The 16977-nt window shown below is 38.9% G+C and overlaps 2 protein-coding genes across 2 annotated transcripts in view; one reads left to right on the top strand and one right to left on the bottom strand.

Annotated features, from left to right (window-relative positions):
- Window positions 1-993: 993 nt before the first annotated feature.
- oaz1a (ornithine decarboxylase antizyme 1a) lies at window positions 994-6435 on the top strand. The gene is given in 6 exon segments (XM_053634437.1): window positions 994-1682; window positions 4085-4142; window positions 4144-4230; window positions 4523-4698; window positions 5642-5727; window positions 5811-6435. Coding segments are annotated over 6 exon segments (657 nt in total). The 5' UTR covers window positions 994-1563; the 3' UTR covers window positions 5942-6435.
- Window positions 6436-14487: 8052 nt separating this feature from the next.
- The window catches only part of org (oogenesis-related gene), a 2963-nt gene continuing 473 nt past the window's right edge, over window positions 14488-16977 (bottom strand). The window contains exons 2-5 of the mRNA XM_053634440.1: window positions 16606-16686; window positions 16225-16453; window positions 15822-15979; window positions 14488-15633 (exon numbers count right to left, since the gene is read on the bottom strand). Of these exons, the coding sequence (XP_053490415.1) occupies window positions 15472-15633; window positions 15822-15979; window positions 16225-16453; window positions 16606-16686 (630 nt within the window). The 3' untranslated portion in view covers window positions 14488-15471. The remainder of the gene's footprint in view (window positions 15634-15821; window positions 15980-16224; window positions 16454-16605; window positions 16687-16977) is intronic.

The raw sequence follows: 16977 nt of genomic DNA, 5'->3' as shown, positions 1-16977 counted from the left end.
AACAAAAATTAAGTTTAAATTACAAAGTTTGAGTTAATTTTTTATATATATTTAAGTACTTGGCTTAAAGAAACTGATTTATCAACTTTTTTTGAGGTAATTATTTTCCTCAAATTTTTTAGTTAAATGAACTAACCAGTTTTACAGTGTATGTTATATTATGTTTCCTCATTGTACTGCAAATGCTTGTGTTGTTGTGGTTTGATTATTATTATTATTATTATTATTATTATTATTATTATAACAGAAGCACTAAGTCACAATTGTGCAATTTTTAAAAGTAACTCTAACATAACATTGCAATTGTGAAATATCTACTAGCAGTTTGCATGATAGTCACACTTCTGTAACTCATGACCGCAACTGTGAGGTAAAAGTCACTACAGTTGGATGATATTTCGCAAATGCGAGGAAAAAGATGGAATTGACTGATATCTCGCAACTGCAAGATAAAAAAAAATCACAATTGTGAGATAAATCTTGGTAAAAATGATCTGGCAGGAACAAGCTTCCATATCTTTCATACGCTGCTGAAAAAACCCAACAGAAACCAACACAGAAATTCTAATGGTTTCCACTACAAATACCATTACAAACCATCAGCAATTAAAACCATTACCTTTACTGGTTCTTAATGGTATCCACTAGACATAACATGCCACCAAAGGATTACCAGTAGAGACCCACAGGGACCATTACAGTTTCCATTAAAACTAATATAATTCTCATTATAATTTGTTTTTTTTTTTCAGCAGGGTAGTGTGTATGGGATTGTCCTTTTTGTTTAGTGTAGTAAATGTACAATATACAGTAAGGTAGCAGTTTATAAATATGATATAATGTACACCTGGTCATGTTTGTGAGTGTTTTTGTTTTCTTTATTAGAGCTCTTTTACACCTGTGTCATTAGTGTGTGTGGAGTGTGTAATATTGTGTATCACTCCAGTACAGAGTGCAGTGTGTTGAGAGACAGGAACAGAGACAGAAAGAGACAGAAAGAGACAGAGAGATACACACAGAGAGACACAGACAGAGAGAGAGCGAGAGAGAGAGAGACACACACACAGACAGAGAGAGAGACAGAGAGACAAACAGAAATAGAGAGAGAGAGACACAGAGAGACACAGAGAGAGACAGCGAGAGAGACACCGAAAGACAGAGACACAGAGAGACATAGAGAAAGACAGAGAGAGAGACAGAGAGAGAGAGACATAGAAAGAGAGAGACAGAGAGACATAGAAAGAGAGACACATAGAGACAGAGAGAAAGACAGAAAGAGAGAGACAGCGAGAGAGAGACAGTGAGAGACACACTGAAAGACAGAGACACAGAGAGAAAAACAGAAAAACAGAGAGCCACAGAGATAGAGACAAACCGAGCGAAAGAGAGACACAGAGAGAGACAGAGAGAGAGACAAATTGAAGGAGAGAGAGAGAGAGAGAGAGACAGACACGCCTCAGGCGGAATAAACACTGAGGTAATAAACACTGCTGCTGCTCTCTGCCTCTTCACAACACACCGAGTCGCGAAATAAACAAGTGCTGTGGTGCCGACGCTGTCCGGATGGTTAAATCCAACCTCCAGACGATCCTGAATAGCCATTGTTTTGCCAGAGAAAAAGAGAGAAATATACCCAAGATGCCAGTAGTCGAAGTAACCCACAATAAACCTGAGATCAAAAGGTATGTGTGGGTCATTTATCTTCTTCATTTAGCTAATGCTACGCTAAAATGAGCTAGCTTTGCGGCCTGGTAGACGATAAAGCCTTCCTGGACAGCTCAACAAGAAGGCAGACAAACATGACTTTTTCAATTTGGCAAATGAATTAAATGTTTCCGAATTGACTGAATTTCTTTAAAAGTTGTATAAACCGTGTATTCTCCCCCTCTCACACTCTGTCTTTATAATTAAAGCTAACTAGCGCTGTGGCTAGCGTTAGAGACTTCCTAGCTGCTGGAGCTAACAGGACAGCCAAGCTAACGCTGTCTCGTTTCTGCCTTGATAGGGTCTATTAGGTCGCCAAGACATGGTATATTTCAGATATAAACTAATTCACAGTGGACTGTAATTATTATCAATAATTAATATATTTATATATTAATATTATTAATATATTAATACGTCAGTTTCCGCCGACAAAATGTTGTTGCGTAACGATTTCGACACCGCATTCTGCCACTCTGTAAAGGTGTATCCTCGAACATAACGCTGATGTGCGACGGGATTAGTGGACATGTGTTCATCCGGAGAATATAACTCATAACTTCTGACTCAACCCTAAACAGGTCGTTCCTTTATAAAGCGTTATAAAGATTTGGTGGTGAAAATCTGAACTTGTAACCAGCCGTCACCAGTTTGTTCCGCACTGGACTGCTGGGGCTGGGCGATGTGACCATAAACATCATATCACCATTTTACGGTACCGATGTGTATCACAGTATATAGGTTTGATAACCATTACCTAGTAATACAGTAGTGTTTCATTTCATTTATTTATTTTTTTTAACGCAAATGTTTAGCTGTATTAGGTACAAAGTTGAACATCAAATCAGCTGCATGCAGCAGGTTGTAATTAGTTGTCAGGATACCATAAACACATCTTACCAAACTACACCATCTATAGTGTCACGATAGCGTCAACACATCGTACCAAACTACACCGTCTGTGGTGTCACGATACCGTCAACGCATCGTACCAAACTACGCCGTCTTTGGTGTCACGATACCGTCAACGCATCGTACCAAACTACGCCGTCTGTGGTGTCACGATACCGTCAACGCATCTTACCAAACTACGCCGTCTGTGGTGTCACGATACCATAAAGACATCGTACCAAACTACGCCGTCTGTTTCGTCACGATACCGTCAACACATCTTACCAAACTACGCCGTCTGTTTTGTCACGATACCGTCAACACATCGTACCAAACTACGCCGTCTGTGGTGTCACGATACCGTCAACACATCGTACCAAACTACGCCGTCTGTGGTGTCACGATACCGTCAACACATCTTACCAAACTACACCGTCTGTGGTGTCACGATACCGTCAACACATCGTACCAAACTACGCCGTCTGTGGTGTCACGATACCGTCAAGACATCTTACCAAACTACGCCGTCTGTGGTGTCACGATACCGTCAACACATCGTACCAAACTACGCCGTCTGTGGTGTCACGATACCGTCAAGACATCTTACCAAACTACGCCGTCTGTGGTGTCACGATACCGTCAAGACATCTTACCAAACTACGCCGTCTGTGGTGTCACGATACCGTCAACACATCGTACCAAACTACGCCGTCTGTGGTGTCACGATACCGTCAAGACATCTTACCAAACTACGCCGTCTGTGGTGTCACGATACCGTCAACACATCGTACCAAACTACGCCGTCTGTGGTGTCACGATACCGTCAAGACATCTTACCAAACTACGCCGTCTGTGGTGTCACGATACCGTCAACACATCGTACCAAACTACCCCCTCTGTGGTGTCACGATACCGTCAACACATCTTACCAAACTACGCTGTCTGTAGTGTCACGATACCACGCAATATTGTGTTAATTCATAATTCAAATCTACTAAATTAAACAAATTTACAGAAATACATCAATACAACTAATTTGATGTGCCACATATTTCATCTGTCGTTCCCTAAATGGAAATTATCCCCAGAGAACCAAGAATGAACACAGCATTAGGAATAAATAACTGAATTTATTTGAAAACATCTATGTGAAACAGTTTTTTCAGGGCAGCACTAAATAAAAAACTAAATGCAATCTTTATGATCCCTCTTATTTAAAAAAAAAAAAAAAAAAATATTATTATGAACATTTTGCAGATTCTGCCAGGGGGGTGTAAATTTATGAGCAGAACTGAAGCTGACTCTGCAGTAATGCAGAAAAAAAGCACAACAGTTTGTCTCTCTGGTTAACTTCTGAACTGTAAAAAGGAATGAGTTCAAATGAAGACAAGTGTTAAACACAAACACTAAGAAGTGCGAGAGATTTTAGACAACAGAGATTGTAGTGTGTGACGTGCCTCCTGAAACAGTTTGTCTTGTCCTTGTGTAGTCCCAGCAGGTGCCCTCGGTGTTACAGTCACCCGTGTCCAGGGCCTCTGTGGTGTTCCTGATGCCCCTCTCCCACCCCTAAAGATCCCAGGTGGGCGAGGGAACGATCAGAGGGATCACAATCTTTCAGCTAAGTTATTCTATTCTGTAAGTATCTGTATTTTGATTCACATAAAAACATAAATGATCATTTTTCGGACTGTAAAATGAGATTTTTCTTAGTTTGTGTACAGAGGGTGCACTAGCATTAGCTAATTATTACCTAAAGCCTTGAAAGACTTCAAGCTCAAAAGACCTGTTAAAACCACACCCTTGCTGCAGAACATCCACGGTTTACGCTCCTGTACACTTAAAGTGCTTATTTGAATCTGTCAGGAAATAACCTTTTGATTTAAAACATGATTTTTTTTTTCTTCTTCTTCTTCTCTCAATTCTATAGGACACTCAGTTGCTGGTCCTTGAGGAGCCTACACCTTTGAACAGCCGTGTGCGTTTTTTGCTCTTTGAGCGGCGTAGTTCTGAGATCAAGCCTGTAGTGTGGCGGGGGTCACTGGTCGGGGTTAGGCTTTACATCGAGATCCCGCCAGGAGCTCTTCCTGAAGGAAGCAAGGACAGGTTAGAAAGTTATATATAGTTTCTTTTTTGAGAATGAAATCACTCGATTGATCTCTGAAAAGGAAAATGGTCATCTTGGCTACTGCAAATACAATAAAACACAGATATCTATGGCACTCTGCTGCTTACGTCCCTGCTTAAAATAATACCACGTGAGAATGAGATCCTAATGCGTGGCCTGAGGAATGAGATCTTTAAGTGCTTCCACATAATAATATATAAGGCGTGGTCATATTGTGCTCTGAAACTGGTGTGTGCTTGTACATGAGGTATTACAGAAACCACTACACGCTTGGAGAAAAGCTGCAGCTCATCTAACGTGTAGTTAACATATAAACACTGCAGAAGATAACATGCACGATTTATTATTCATACAAAACAATGGACATGACAGTTCTATGATTTATAATAACTTTGTAAAATAGACGATGTATTAATGGTAAGAGCTCTACAGTTATTAAACATGAAGTCTTAATGAAATCTTATTGAAACACTGAAGACTTTATTTTCTTTGCATAATTTTCAGAATTACTGTAAATACATCATCTATTTCATCCAGCTGTTGTAAAAGATAGAACTGAGATGTTCATCGTGACGTTAACTAAAACAGGCGAGGTGAAGATTTTCGCCGTGCACGTGGAGAACCGCCGTATTAAGCACATGAAAGCTTATGTCACTGGGCACACTGTAGATATCTAATACATACATTTACTTCAAATAAACTAACAAAACAGTATGCCATTTATATATCGGGAAAACATTTTAGTCGAGTGAATAGAAGACTTCATAGAAGACATGTAAGGACCTGTCGAAACTGGATGAGCAGCAGTGTGTAATGCCGCACTGTAGCGCAGGAACTCACAGATTTGATCATATTTGTACGAGGCTATAATCATGCATTTGGATTTTAATGCAGAACCTTGTTACTCTTGTGGTCTCGCAGCTTTGCACTCTTGCTAGAGTTTGCAGAGGAGAAGCTTCAGGTTGATTACGTCTTCATTTGCTTCCAGAAAAATCGCGACGACAGAGGTACGTCTTCTCTCCGCTCTGTGTCTGTGGTTCTAGCGTTTTCTTAGTAAACTCGGTGCCTTACTGTTCCTCTCTTCCTACAGCATCGCTGCTGCGGACGTTCAGTTTCCTGGGCTTTGAGATTGTGAGACCGGGTCATTCACTTGTCCCATCCCGCCCTGATGCTTTCTTCATGGCTTACAGTATCGAAAGAGAATTGGACAATGACGAATAATACTCAGTAAATCATCACCTTCAGTGCTTTGTGCTCATTCACTCTTCATTTTTCACCAGTAAAAGAATCCTACACCTTTTCTGCACCATGCATCGATGCTTTCTGTGAATTCTTTAGTAGTTTTTATGTCAGTTTGCATTAGTGAAGTTTCCACTTTAAATCATTAGGCAATCACATTCCCATACACTGCTCTTTAGAGTCTAATATTTATGGCTGTGATTCCCATGCAAAAAATGTATGTAAGTAAATTTGTTTCCTTCCTGATTTTTACACGTGCAGTGTTTTGTTTTTATTTTTCTCTTAATGTGTGCATGACTCCTAAAGTTTATTGTTCCAAATTCATTTGAAGTAATCTGCATGTTGTAAGAGAGTGCAGAATAAATTTGGTCACCCCATGCCCTGGTTTAATTTTACTTCTTGATACTGCTTGTATGAGTTGTTTTTTTCCTGTCGTTCTGATACCTGTTCCTAAATAAACAAAGGTTACCAAACTACACCGTATACTCATTCACACTGATAATCCACAGTCCTGAACATGCTTAAATTTTAGGGTGGGACAATACAAGGCTCTTGAGCAATACATTCAACAGGTTGAATAATAAAGGTGGCTGTTTGTTGTAAAAATAAATAAATAAATAAATACCACTCTTGTATTACAGTAATTGTCAAAAAAAAAAAAACCATTAAATTTAATCAACATACTGGTTCAAAAAGTTGGAATAGCAGCGAGCAGGAACTAAGAAGGCAGTCTGGGGTTTGGGAGCACATAAGGTCCTGTCCATGGCAATGAGTACAAGTCAAACTGTACAGTTTATTATAGAACTTTTTCCGTCTCTCATGGTGGACTTTGTAATCATAAACAGTATATGACAGGTTATCATCACATACGAGCAGCTGAACAGCAGAAGACAGCGGAATTACTGAATAGCTTTTATCTCAGGCTTCCCCTGAGGCAGATATGGTATGACGTTCAACAAAAGTTTATGTTCTGTTATTTTTACGTATTGATTGAATGATGAGGGTTTTCTGGAATATAAATGCATAGAAACAAAATGAACCATAAAATAATTAGGCTCTCAGTCTAACTAGTAAACGGGGAACTTTTACGCTAGCAAACATTAGCTTAAATATTCTATTATTTATATATAAAATAAAATTAGGCCTAATCATAATATCCCATCAGTTCTCAGCGATTTTGGACCGACGTTTAAGATTATGACATCACTTTTGTATAAGGTTATACATGTTGAAATAATGCAAAAATAAATCAGTACTGTAACGTACTGAAGCTACTACCAACATCAACATGTAATCAAAACAGTGTGCTGTTCTTACTGATACACTTTAAAAAGAATCACTACATGTAGCTACAACTGAATACAGGCTTTGAAACCAGTTGTGGAAAACAAGGAAGTCCTAGAGATCTCAGAGGGTTGGTAGTACCACTTTTATTTAAATGACTATAAGTCTTGAAGGTAATGAGATATTTTCACAAAAATTGAAATACTTATATGTATGGTCTGAGGACATTGTTTAAAAAATTACTTAATGTGACCAGCTGGTGGCGCTATAACAGGAAAAAAACATGAAACAGCCTCTAACTACAGGACCATTGGTCCAGTTGACTTCAGAATTTGCATGCAGTAATTTTGACAAAGGTCCAATCAATATTTATAAAGACAGTCGTTTATCTCGAAAAACATGTCCGGCATCAGCCAATTAAATTTTAAGAGCTGTTAGACAAGCTTAATAAAGGCTGATGGACTTGCTTGACTCTTGGATCCAGAGGTCTGTGAGAAATTTTAAACTAATCAGCCACTGGGGGACGCTATAGAGTTTTTCATGCACATAAATGGTTTTATATATTGCAGCATTTCACAGAAACACAAGTAATTCATACCATTTGATGGAGCTCCTCATTCTGAACAACGTTCCCTCAAGAACCATTAGACTCAGACAAATTGTTCGTTACATATTTGCAATTACTTAAAAAACTTACTTTTGTGAACTAGTCCTAGGTTTCGGGCAACCAAAATAAACCAGCGCAGCACAGTTGTTTGGACTCCTTAGATCAATTATTATCAAAAAAAAAAAAAAAAAAAAAGTTATACAAAATGTAAAAATGGTTACGTGGTCGTGTGTATATATATCCATACATTCCACAGGACAAAACATGAAATTGTCGCTAAATATTGAATCATTGGTCCAATCGACTTGAAATCTTTCACAAAGTGTAAAGTCCAAGGTCCCATCACTATCTACAAGGACAGTTGATAATCGTGAAAAACATGGCCACCATGGTTCAGCAGCCATTAGACAAGGTTAATGGAGGCCTATATTTCTTTAAAGTATCTGTTTTTCTCTCATTTAGGAGCTTACAGGCTTGCACAATATTAAGCAATATCCTTTCACACATGTCCTAAAAAGCTCTAAAGTGCTTGAATTGCTACTTCCTGCTATATTTATAAGCTGCTATTGCAGTAGTGGTGTTAGTTGTGTGCACGCATTTGTGTAAATGTGTCTTCTTCTGGCTCGACCTGTCTGACTGGTTTGCCATCCCTGTTGCAGACTTTATAAGTATAGGCTACAATCTCTTTTCAAGTAATAGCAATCATACCTCAGTTGTTTGTGATTGTTTTATACTGAGAAACAGCATGCACTAAAATTCTGCAGGGTTTTGTATTAATTCTTCTTCTTCCTCCTCTTCTTCTGCTTCTTCTTATTAGTATTGACTCTGCTTCGGTGCATGAAGAAGCCAATGACTGTATCCTTACCTGCACCACAATCTATAATGAATATCCAATCAAAACGATGCTCTAATTAATGCTTACTGTGAGTAAATAATCTACTTAAAAGACATATTTTATTGACATAGGAGCCCTTTGTATGTGTTGCTGTAAGTGTTTTGGGTCCATTCATCATGTTCTGCTTTTTTCTTTTTGCATTTTTCCACAACATTAATGCTTCATGATTGCCACTTCTCCATGATTTTCTGAGGTTAGTTATGTTTGTCACCTAATTTAGTCACATAAATTGCAGTATGACACATTTGGACAGCAAACATTTGATCGTGCCTATTGATAAAGTTGATACACTCTATCAAATGACACATAAAATTGACATTTTTTAGTAATTTCCACAATTTAAATGAACAAAAAACAGATCAGTCATATGGAAAAAGTAAGTACACCCCTAAATTGATGTGTTGAAGATTGGGTACCAGTGATTTGTGAGCAGTACATGCAAGAAAACCCTCAAACATCATGCAACTGAAAGAATATTGCATGGAAAAGTGGTAAAAAATTCCAGCAAGCCTGGTGGACAATTATGCAAAAGGCCTACAATAAGTTTTTTTTCTGCTAAAGGGGGCAATACTAGCTTCTGAGACCAAGAATGTACTTACTTTTTTTAATGTTTGCTTGTCCAAATGTCAAAAAAGCAAACAATTTCCATGCGTTGTACTTTATATATATACATACATACACTGGCCATCCCAGTCCCCTGACTAGGGAAAAACCCAGAGAAAACCTGTGGGGTGAACTGAAGAGGAGAGTCCACCAGCGTGGACCTCGAAATGTGAAGGATCTGGAGAGATTCTGTATGGAGGAACGGTCTCAGATCCCTCGCCATGTATTCTCCAACCTCATCAGGCGTTATAGGAGAAGACTCAGAGCTGTTATCTTGGTAAAGGCATGTAGCACAAAGTGTTGACTAAAGGGGTGCCAATAATTGTTGCACGCCTATATTTAACAAATATATTTTTTTTTTCAGATAAACTTGTGTTGTCTTTGCAATTGATTGATATCCATGAGAGCAGAGTATTTTTGTGATTTTTTTTAAACAAAAGATCAAAATGTTAAACAAAGACAAATTTTCACAGCCTTCTTTGATCATAGTTACCAATTTTCCAGTACTAGTGGAGGACACTGTATACATTTGCAATCAAAATTATTCAACCCCCATTGCAAATCAGGTTTATTGTCAAAGTTTACAAACTTTCAGCTGTTTGCGATGAACAAATCAAACAAACGCGATTGAAATAGTTCAACACAACGAATGCTTCAATTGGTTTCCTGAAATTCAACTGAAAATGCCACTTATAATGATTTATCCAGTCTCAAAATTATTCAACCCCCTGAATAGAATCACTCACAACAACACAAATACGCAAAACAGGTGTTGTCTCAAGCACACCTGATGCTAAACTAATCAAGGGCTTCATTATTGCAACTGCACACACACAGAGGTGCATCTAAAAAAATTAGAATATTGTGGAAAACAATATTTTTTTTCCCATAATTTAATTTAAAAAAAATGGAACTTTCATATATTATAGATTCAGTACACATTTACAGCCTTTTTTTGTTTGTTTGTTTTAATCTTGAAGATTACGGCTCACGGAAATAAAAAATCCGGTATCTCAAAATATTAGAATTAAAAATTTATAATACAGAAATGTCCACCTTGTGAAAAGTATGTTAATTTATGCGCTCAATACTTGGTCAGGGCTTTAATCCTTTTGCACGAATTACTGCATCAATGCAGCGTAGTATGGAGGCAATCAGCCTGTGGCACTGCTGAGGTGTTCTGGAAGCCCAGGCTGCTTTGATAGTGACCTTCAGCTCGTCTGTATTGTCGGGTCTGGTGTCTCTCATAGATTCTCTATGGGGTTCGGGTCAGGCGAGTCGGCTGGACAATCAAAGACAGTAACACCATGGTCAGTAAACCAGTTACTAGAAGTTTTGGCACTGTGGGCAGGTGCAGAGTCCTGCTGGAAAAGGAAATCAGCATCTCCATAAAGCTCGTCAGCAGATGGAAGCATGAAGTGCTCTAAAATCTCCTGGTAGACGCTGCATCGACTCTCGACTTGAGAAAACACAGTGAACCAACACCAGCAGATGACATGGCTCCTCAAATCATCACTGACTGTGGAAACTTCACACTGGACTTCAAGCAACGTGGATTCAGTTCCTCTCCACTCTTCCTCCAGACTCTGGAACCTTGATTTCCAAATGAAATGCAACATTTACTTCCATCTTCCCCGTGATTGTGGTTGTGTACTGAATCAGACTGAGAGATTAAAGACTCAGGAAACCTTCGCAGGTGTTTTGAGTTAATTATTTGATTAGAGTCTTCTCAGGTCGAAATTTCTGTATTATAAATTCTTTATTAGAATATTTTGAGATACTGGATTTTTGATTTCCATGAGCTGTAAGCCGTAATCGTGTGTGTGTGTGTGTGTGTGTGTGTGTGTGTGTGTGTGTATCATATATATGAGTAAAGACAAAATACAGTTTTTAAATAATAATGTTTTTTATTGAAGCAAAAAAGTTATCCAATGCCAACTGGTCCTGTGTGAAAATGTATTTGCCCCCCTAGTTACTAATTCCTGAAATCTATGAAACTACCTTCATAATGGTGTTCAGCTGGACTAGACGCAACCAGGCCTGATTACTGCAAACCCTGTTCAATCAAATCAACACTTAAATAGAACTTTTTCAACTGCATGAAGTTGGTTAAAAGCTCTTTCCCAGTAACACACTATGCCAAAGTTGAAAGAAATTCCAGAAATTATGATGAAGAAGGTGATTGAAATACATCAGTCTGGGAAGGGTTACAAAGCTATTTCTAAGGCTCTGGGACTCCAAAGGACCACAGCGAGAGCCGTTATCTCCAAATGGAAAAACTCAGCACAGAAGTGGCAGACCTTCCAAAATTCCTCCAAGAGCACAGCAACTACTCATCCAGCAAGTCACAAAATACCCAAGGACAACATCAAAGGACCTACAGGCCTCTCTTGAATAAATAAAGGTCACTGTTCATGACTCCACTATCAGAAAGACACTGGGCAAAAATGGCTTCCATGGAAGAGTGGCGAGGAGAAAACCACTGCTAACCCAGAAGAACATTAAGACTCATCTGAATTTTGCCAAAACACACCTTGATGATCCTCAAACCTTTTGGGAGAACGTTCTGTGGATTGATGAGTTGAAAGTGGAACTGTTTGGAAGACAGGGTCCCGTTACATCTGGCGTAAATCAAACACAGAATTCCACAAAAAGAACATCATACCTACGGTCAAGCATGGTGGTGGCAGTGTGATGGTGTGGGGATGCTTTGCTGCTTCAGGGCCTGGGCAACTTGCAATAAATGAGGGAAACATGAATTCTGCTCTCTACCAGAAAATCCTAAAGGAGAATGTCCGGTCTTCAGTCCGTAAGTTGAAACTCAAGCACAACTGGATTCTGCAGCAAGACAACGATCCAAACGTAGGAGTAAGTCCTAGTCCTAACACCTAGTCCTAGTGAAAGACTGATCTCCAGTTATCGGAAGCATTTGGTTGCAGTTATTGCCACTAAAGGTTGCACAACCAGATTTTAATCCTAAGGGGGCAAATAATTTTTCACATTAGTGATGGGGTTGTATAACTTTTTTTCTTCAATAAATATAAACTGTATTTTGTGTTTACACGGGTTGCCGTTGTTTTATGTTATATTTCGTTTGGAGATCTAAAACTACTTAGTATGATAAAACAGAAGAAATCGAGATGGGGCAAATACTTTTTCATAGCACTGTGTGTTTATATATACTAATATATATATGCTTGAAAGTTTGTGAACCCTTTAGAATTTTCTACATAAATATGACCTAAAGAAGACAAAGAAAACCCAGTTAAACAAATGAAACAAAAAGATTATACTTGGCCACTTATTTATTGAGGAAAATTATCCAATATTACATATCTGTGAGTGGCAAAAGTCTGTGAACGTCTAGGATTAGCAGTTTATTTTGAAGGTGAAATTAGAGTCGGGTCTTTCACTCAGTGGGATGACAATCAGGTGTGAGAGAGCACCCTGTTTTATTTAAAGAACAGGGATCAAAGTCGGATCATGTTTGTGGACGTGTATCATGGCACAAACAAAGATGATTGCTGAGGACCTCAGACCTTGTTGATGCTCATGAGGCTGGAAAAGGTTACAAAACCATCTCTAAAGAGGTTTCGACTCCACCAATCCACAGTCAGACAGATTGTGTACAAATGGAGGAAATTTAAGACCATTGTTACCCTCCCTAGGAGTGGAGACCAACAAAAAGCAAGATTTGTAATAGTCTGCGAGGTCACAAAGGAACTGAGGGTAACTTCTAAGCAACTAAAAGCCTCTCTCACCTTGGCTAATGTTAATGTTCATGAGTCCACCATCAGGAGAACACTGAATAACAATCATGGGCATGGCATGACTGCAGGGATAAAACCACTGCTCTCCAAAAAGATGCCTGTCTGCATTTTAGACTATTGGAAAAATGTTTTGTGTATGGATGAGACAAAATATAACTTTTTGGTTTAAATGAGAAGCATTATGTTTGGAGAAAGGAAAACACTGCATTCCAGCATAAGAACTTTATTCCATCTGTGAAACATGGTGGTGGTAGTATCATAGTTTAAGCCTGTTTTGGTACATCTGGACCAGAACAGCTTGTGATCATTGATGGAACAATGATTTCTGTAGTATACCAGCGAATCCTAAAGAAAAATGTCAGGACATATGTCCATGAACTGAATCGCAATAGAAAATGGGTCATGCAGCAAGACAACGATCCTAAACACACAAGTCGTTCTACCAAAGAACGGTTAAAGAAGAATAAAGTTAATGTTTTGGAATGGCCGAGTCAAAGTCCTGACCTTAATCCAAAACAAATGTTGTGGTAGAACCTGAAGCAAGCAGTTCATGTGAGGAAACCCACCAACATCCCAGAGCTGAAACTGTTCTGTACTGAGGAACGGGATAAAATTCCTCCAAGCCGATGTGCAGGACTGATCAACAGTTACCAGAAATGTTTAGTTGTAGTACTGTAGTACATACTGAAAGCAACGGTTCACATACTTTTACCACTCACAGATATGTAATATTGGATCATTTTTCCTCAATAAATAAATGACCAAGTATAATATTGTCCGTGTTAACTTGGGTTCTCCTTGTGAACTTTTAGGACTTGAAAGTATGAAGATTCTTTTAGGTCATATTTATACAGAAATGTAGAAAATTGTAAAGGGTTCACGAACTTGCAAGCACCACTGTGTGCATACACTACATATTTTTACACACACAAACAATGGGGTATGAAGTGTAGAGGTCATTCTACTACGTACTCATTTAATGTCTTCCAGCCCAACGATCTATGTTGACCAAGTCTTTCTTGAATATAATCAAGCACCAATTCATAAAATATTAGATGGCCAAGGTCAACTAGAATTAGTAAGTCCATGATTTGGGAAAGATCTCTTTTTTGGGGGAAAAAAAAAAAAAAAAAAAAAAAAAAAAAAAAAAAAAAAAAAAAAAAAGTGTTAGCTCAGCCAAAGTGAAAGATATTATGAAAATTGCCATATAGCTGAGGGATGGTACATGTCCAGCAAATTGCTATTTGTTACAAGCTACATCAGAGTTAACTGAAGTCTGAAAGGGGGGGGGGAGGGAGGAAGAGAGAGAGAGAGAGAGAGAGAGAGAGAATAAAGTTCAGTTGCACTGAGGTCTTGCTTTCATGTTGGTGTAGACACCAACATGAAAGCACAAGACCTCAAAGCAACTGAACTTCATTATCGTCATATACTCAAAACACAAGCAGTATCTGAACAGGAAGTGGCAGTTAGGACTTAGTGGAGGGCACCCTCTGCTGGCATGGAGATAACCCGAGCTGATGCTACAGGCTTCAAATCTGAATACAGCCACAGATGTTTGGTGCATATAAAGGTAGTCATTTCATCTCACCCGTCTGTCATAGGTGCACACTTGAGCCGCAAATTTTGGCTTCAAAAACCATGCACCCGAATTTTATTAGTGGTACAGACAGAGCCTGGAGAGACACATTATGTCAAGCAAAGCCATTTCAAATGGACCCCACTTTAGTTCTCTTTGTGAAGTAACCACATGGTTGTCCCACTGGGATATTACAACATTGTCTACACAGACTTGTACTGTTTAGAAGAAAAATCATAGTACAGCCAGCTTTCAGTGGGGTGTACGGTTCTATAGGATCTGCATTTCAAACTCTTCAATTATGAAATTCTAAAAAGGACATGCAAAAGCTCTTGCTCATGTAAAGCTGATCAGTTAGTGTGGATGAAACTACTTTTAAAACAAATCCATCTACTGGTGAAATTAGATTAAACAGATCATTTATTTCAGAAAATCAATACAACACACTGAAAACTCCTAGAAAAACAGACCAAGGCTTCTGGCAAGACAAAAGCCTAGATGACCAGACAACAGGGCAATTAATAGCTACCTACATGAAAATTTCTAGAAAAAAAAAAAAAAAAAAAAAAAAAAAAAAAAAAGATGAATTACACAGTTGCCCATTACTTTTATAAATATATAAAAGACATTCCACACTTCCATCACTTTGCCTCAGTGGAGAGAGTTTCCTAAAATATGAAAAACAGATATTAGTTTCACCCAGACTATTCCACTATGAATTTTAAAGGGTTACCATCATTAACATGGCCAACTGCCCATTTAAGTAAAACATTTTATTTATAATTTTTTTAAAACTAGGTTCATTTGTACCAAAGCCAGCCTCCTAAAACTATTCAATCTGAAATCAAGGTGGTGGCTAACCTGTACAGCCACTTCAATCTCACTCTCTGTATCATTGTGTGTCCGGTACTCCTCACTATCAGTCTCAACTGCACTGGGCTGCAGGAGCAAAGAAATATGCGTTAAACAGACTAAATCACTTATTTAAAAATAATAAATAAGTCAGTATTTTCAGACTGTGGAGCAACTGTACATGCATTTTAAGTAGATGCTTCATCACAAATCTCTGCTAGTCTACAGGATACATTCCAACTTCTAGATTACACTCAATGCTAGGATGTGCATACTTCATAGTCAGGATCAACAGTCTCATCTTCATCAGTTGTTATCTCCTGGGTGAGTGCCTCCACCCAAGACTGCTGCTCCAGGTCCTCATCCTCATCCAGGTCATCCTGCTTCCTTTTACTGCCTTTCCCACAGGGCTTAGTGGGAGAACAGCACACCTCTAAAGAGACATAACATTAAACATGTAAATAAGAAATTGTCAGCAGATTTATTTGCAGGGCTGAAGTGAACATGAAAGCCTGCAACACTTTTGCACTTAAACTAGTAGCTTGAAATGGCACTTATAAAATTCCAAGTTCATTGCTGTATTTTGCAGGTAGCCAACAGCCATGGCTAAGAGAAGTCCAAGTTATCCAACTGCAGAGAAACACTGAATAACCAGAAAAACTCAAGCTGACAACACACCTGGGGACACAGAGCTGCCGATGCTGGTGCACACTGGGTAGCCAAGAGCACCCTGGAGCCGCCGAGGCAGGATAGCAAGCAGCAAACGTGTGGTTCTTCCTAGACGCTTCCGACCTGATCGACACTGGCGTGCATTGGGAGAACTTTTGTCTTCTTCACATGGAAGAGAAGGGGCCTTTCCAGGAGATGGAGAGCCAAAGAACCACCATAAGGCCCGAAAACCATTCACCTGAGGGGGTGGGGTGGGGGTATTAAAACATGCAACAGTTAATGGACACTTCTCAGATCAGAGTATAAAGGCTATTAAGGAAAACTAAGCTAGCAATTGAAGTTATCATCAGCTCAACTGCCAATTATAACAAACATTCTTTAGTAAATTACCATAAGACGGACTGGCCAAAACTGTGAAATTCGACAGAAGACTGATGCAAGCACACCATCTCTCTTCACCACAGCTTCACACTGTTAGAGAACATCAGCAAACAGCCATTGACTTCAGCTAACCATCAAACCACATCCTGCAACATCTACTCTAAGCCAGTGGTCACCAACCCTCTTCCTTTAGAGCTACGTTCCTGCAGGTTTCATCACCAACCAAAATCTAACAGTTCTTTTAGTTGATCAAGAACTTCTTGGATCAGTGATTATGGGTGGAGCTAAAATCTTCAGGAAGGTAGAGCTCCAGACACAAGGTTCACACCCACTGCTCTCAGCCAGAAATAGCTACTTGTTATCCAGCTATATAAAGGAAAT

This window comes from Ictalurus furcatus, chromosome 10 (assembly GCF_023375685.1).
Source record: "Ictalurus furcatus strain D&B chromosome 10, Billie_1.0, whole genome shotgun sequence".
NCBI lineage: Eukaryota > Metazoa > Chordata > Actinopteri > Siluriformes > Ictaluridae > Ictalurus > Ictalurus furcatus.
This window is presented reverse-complemented; position numbering and strand designations above follow the sequence as displayed.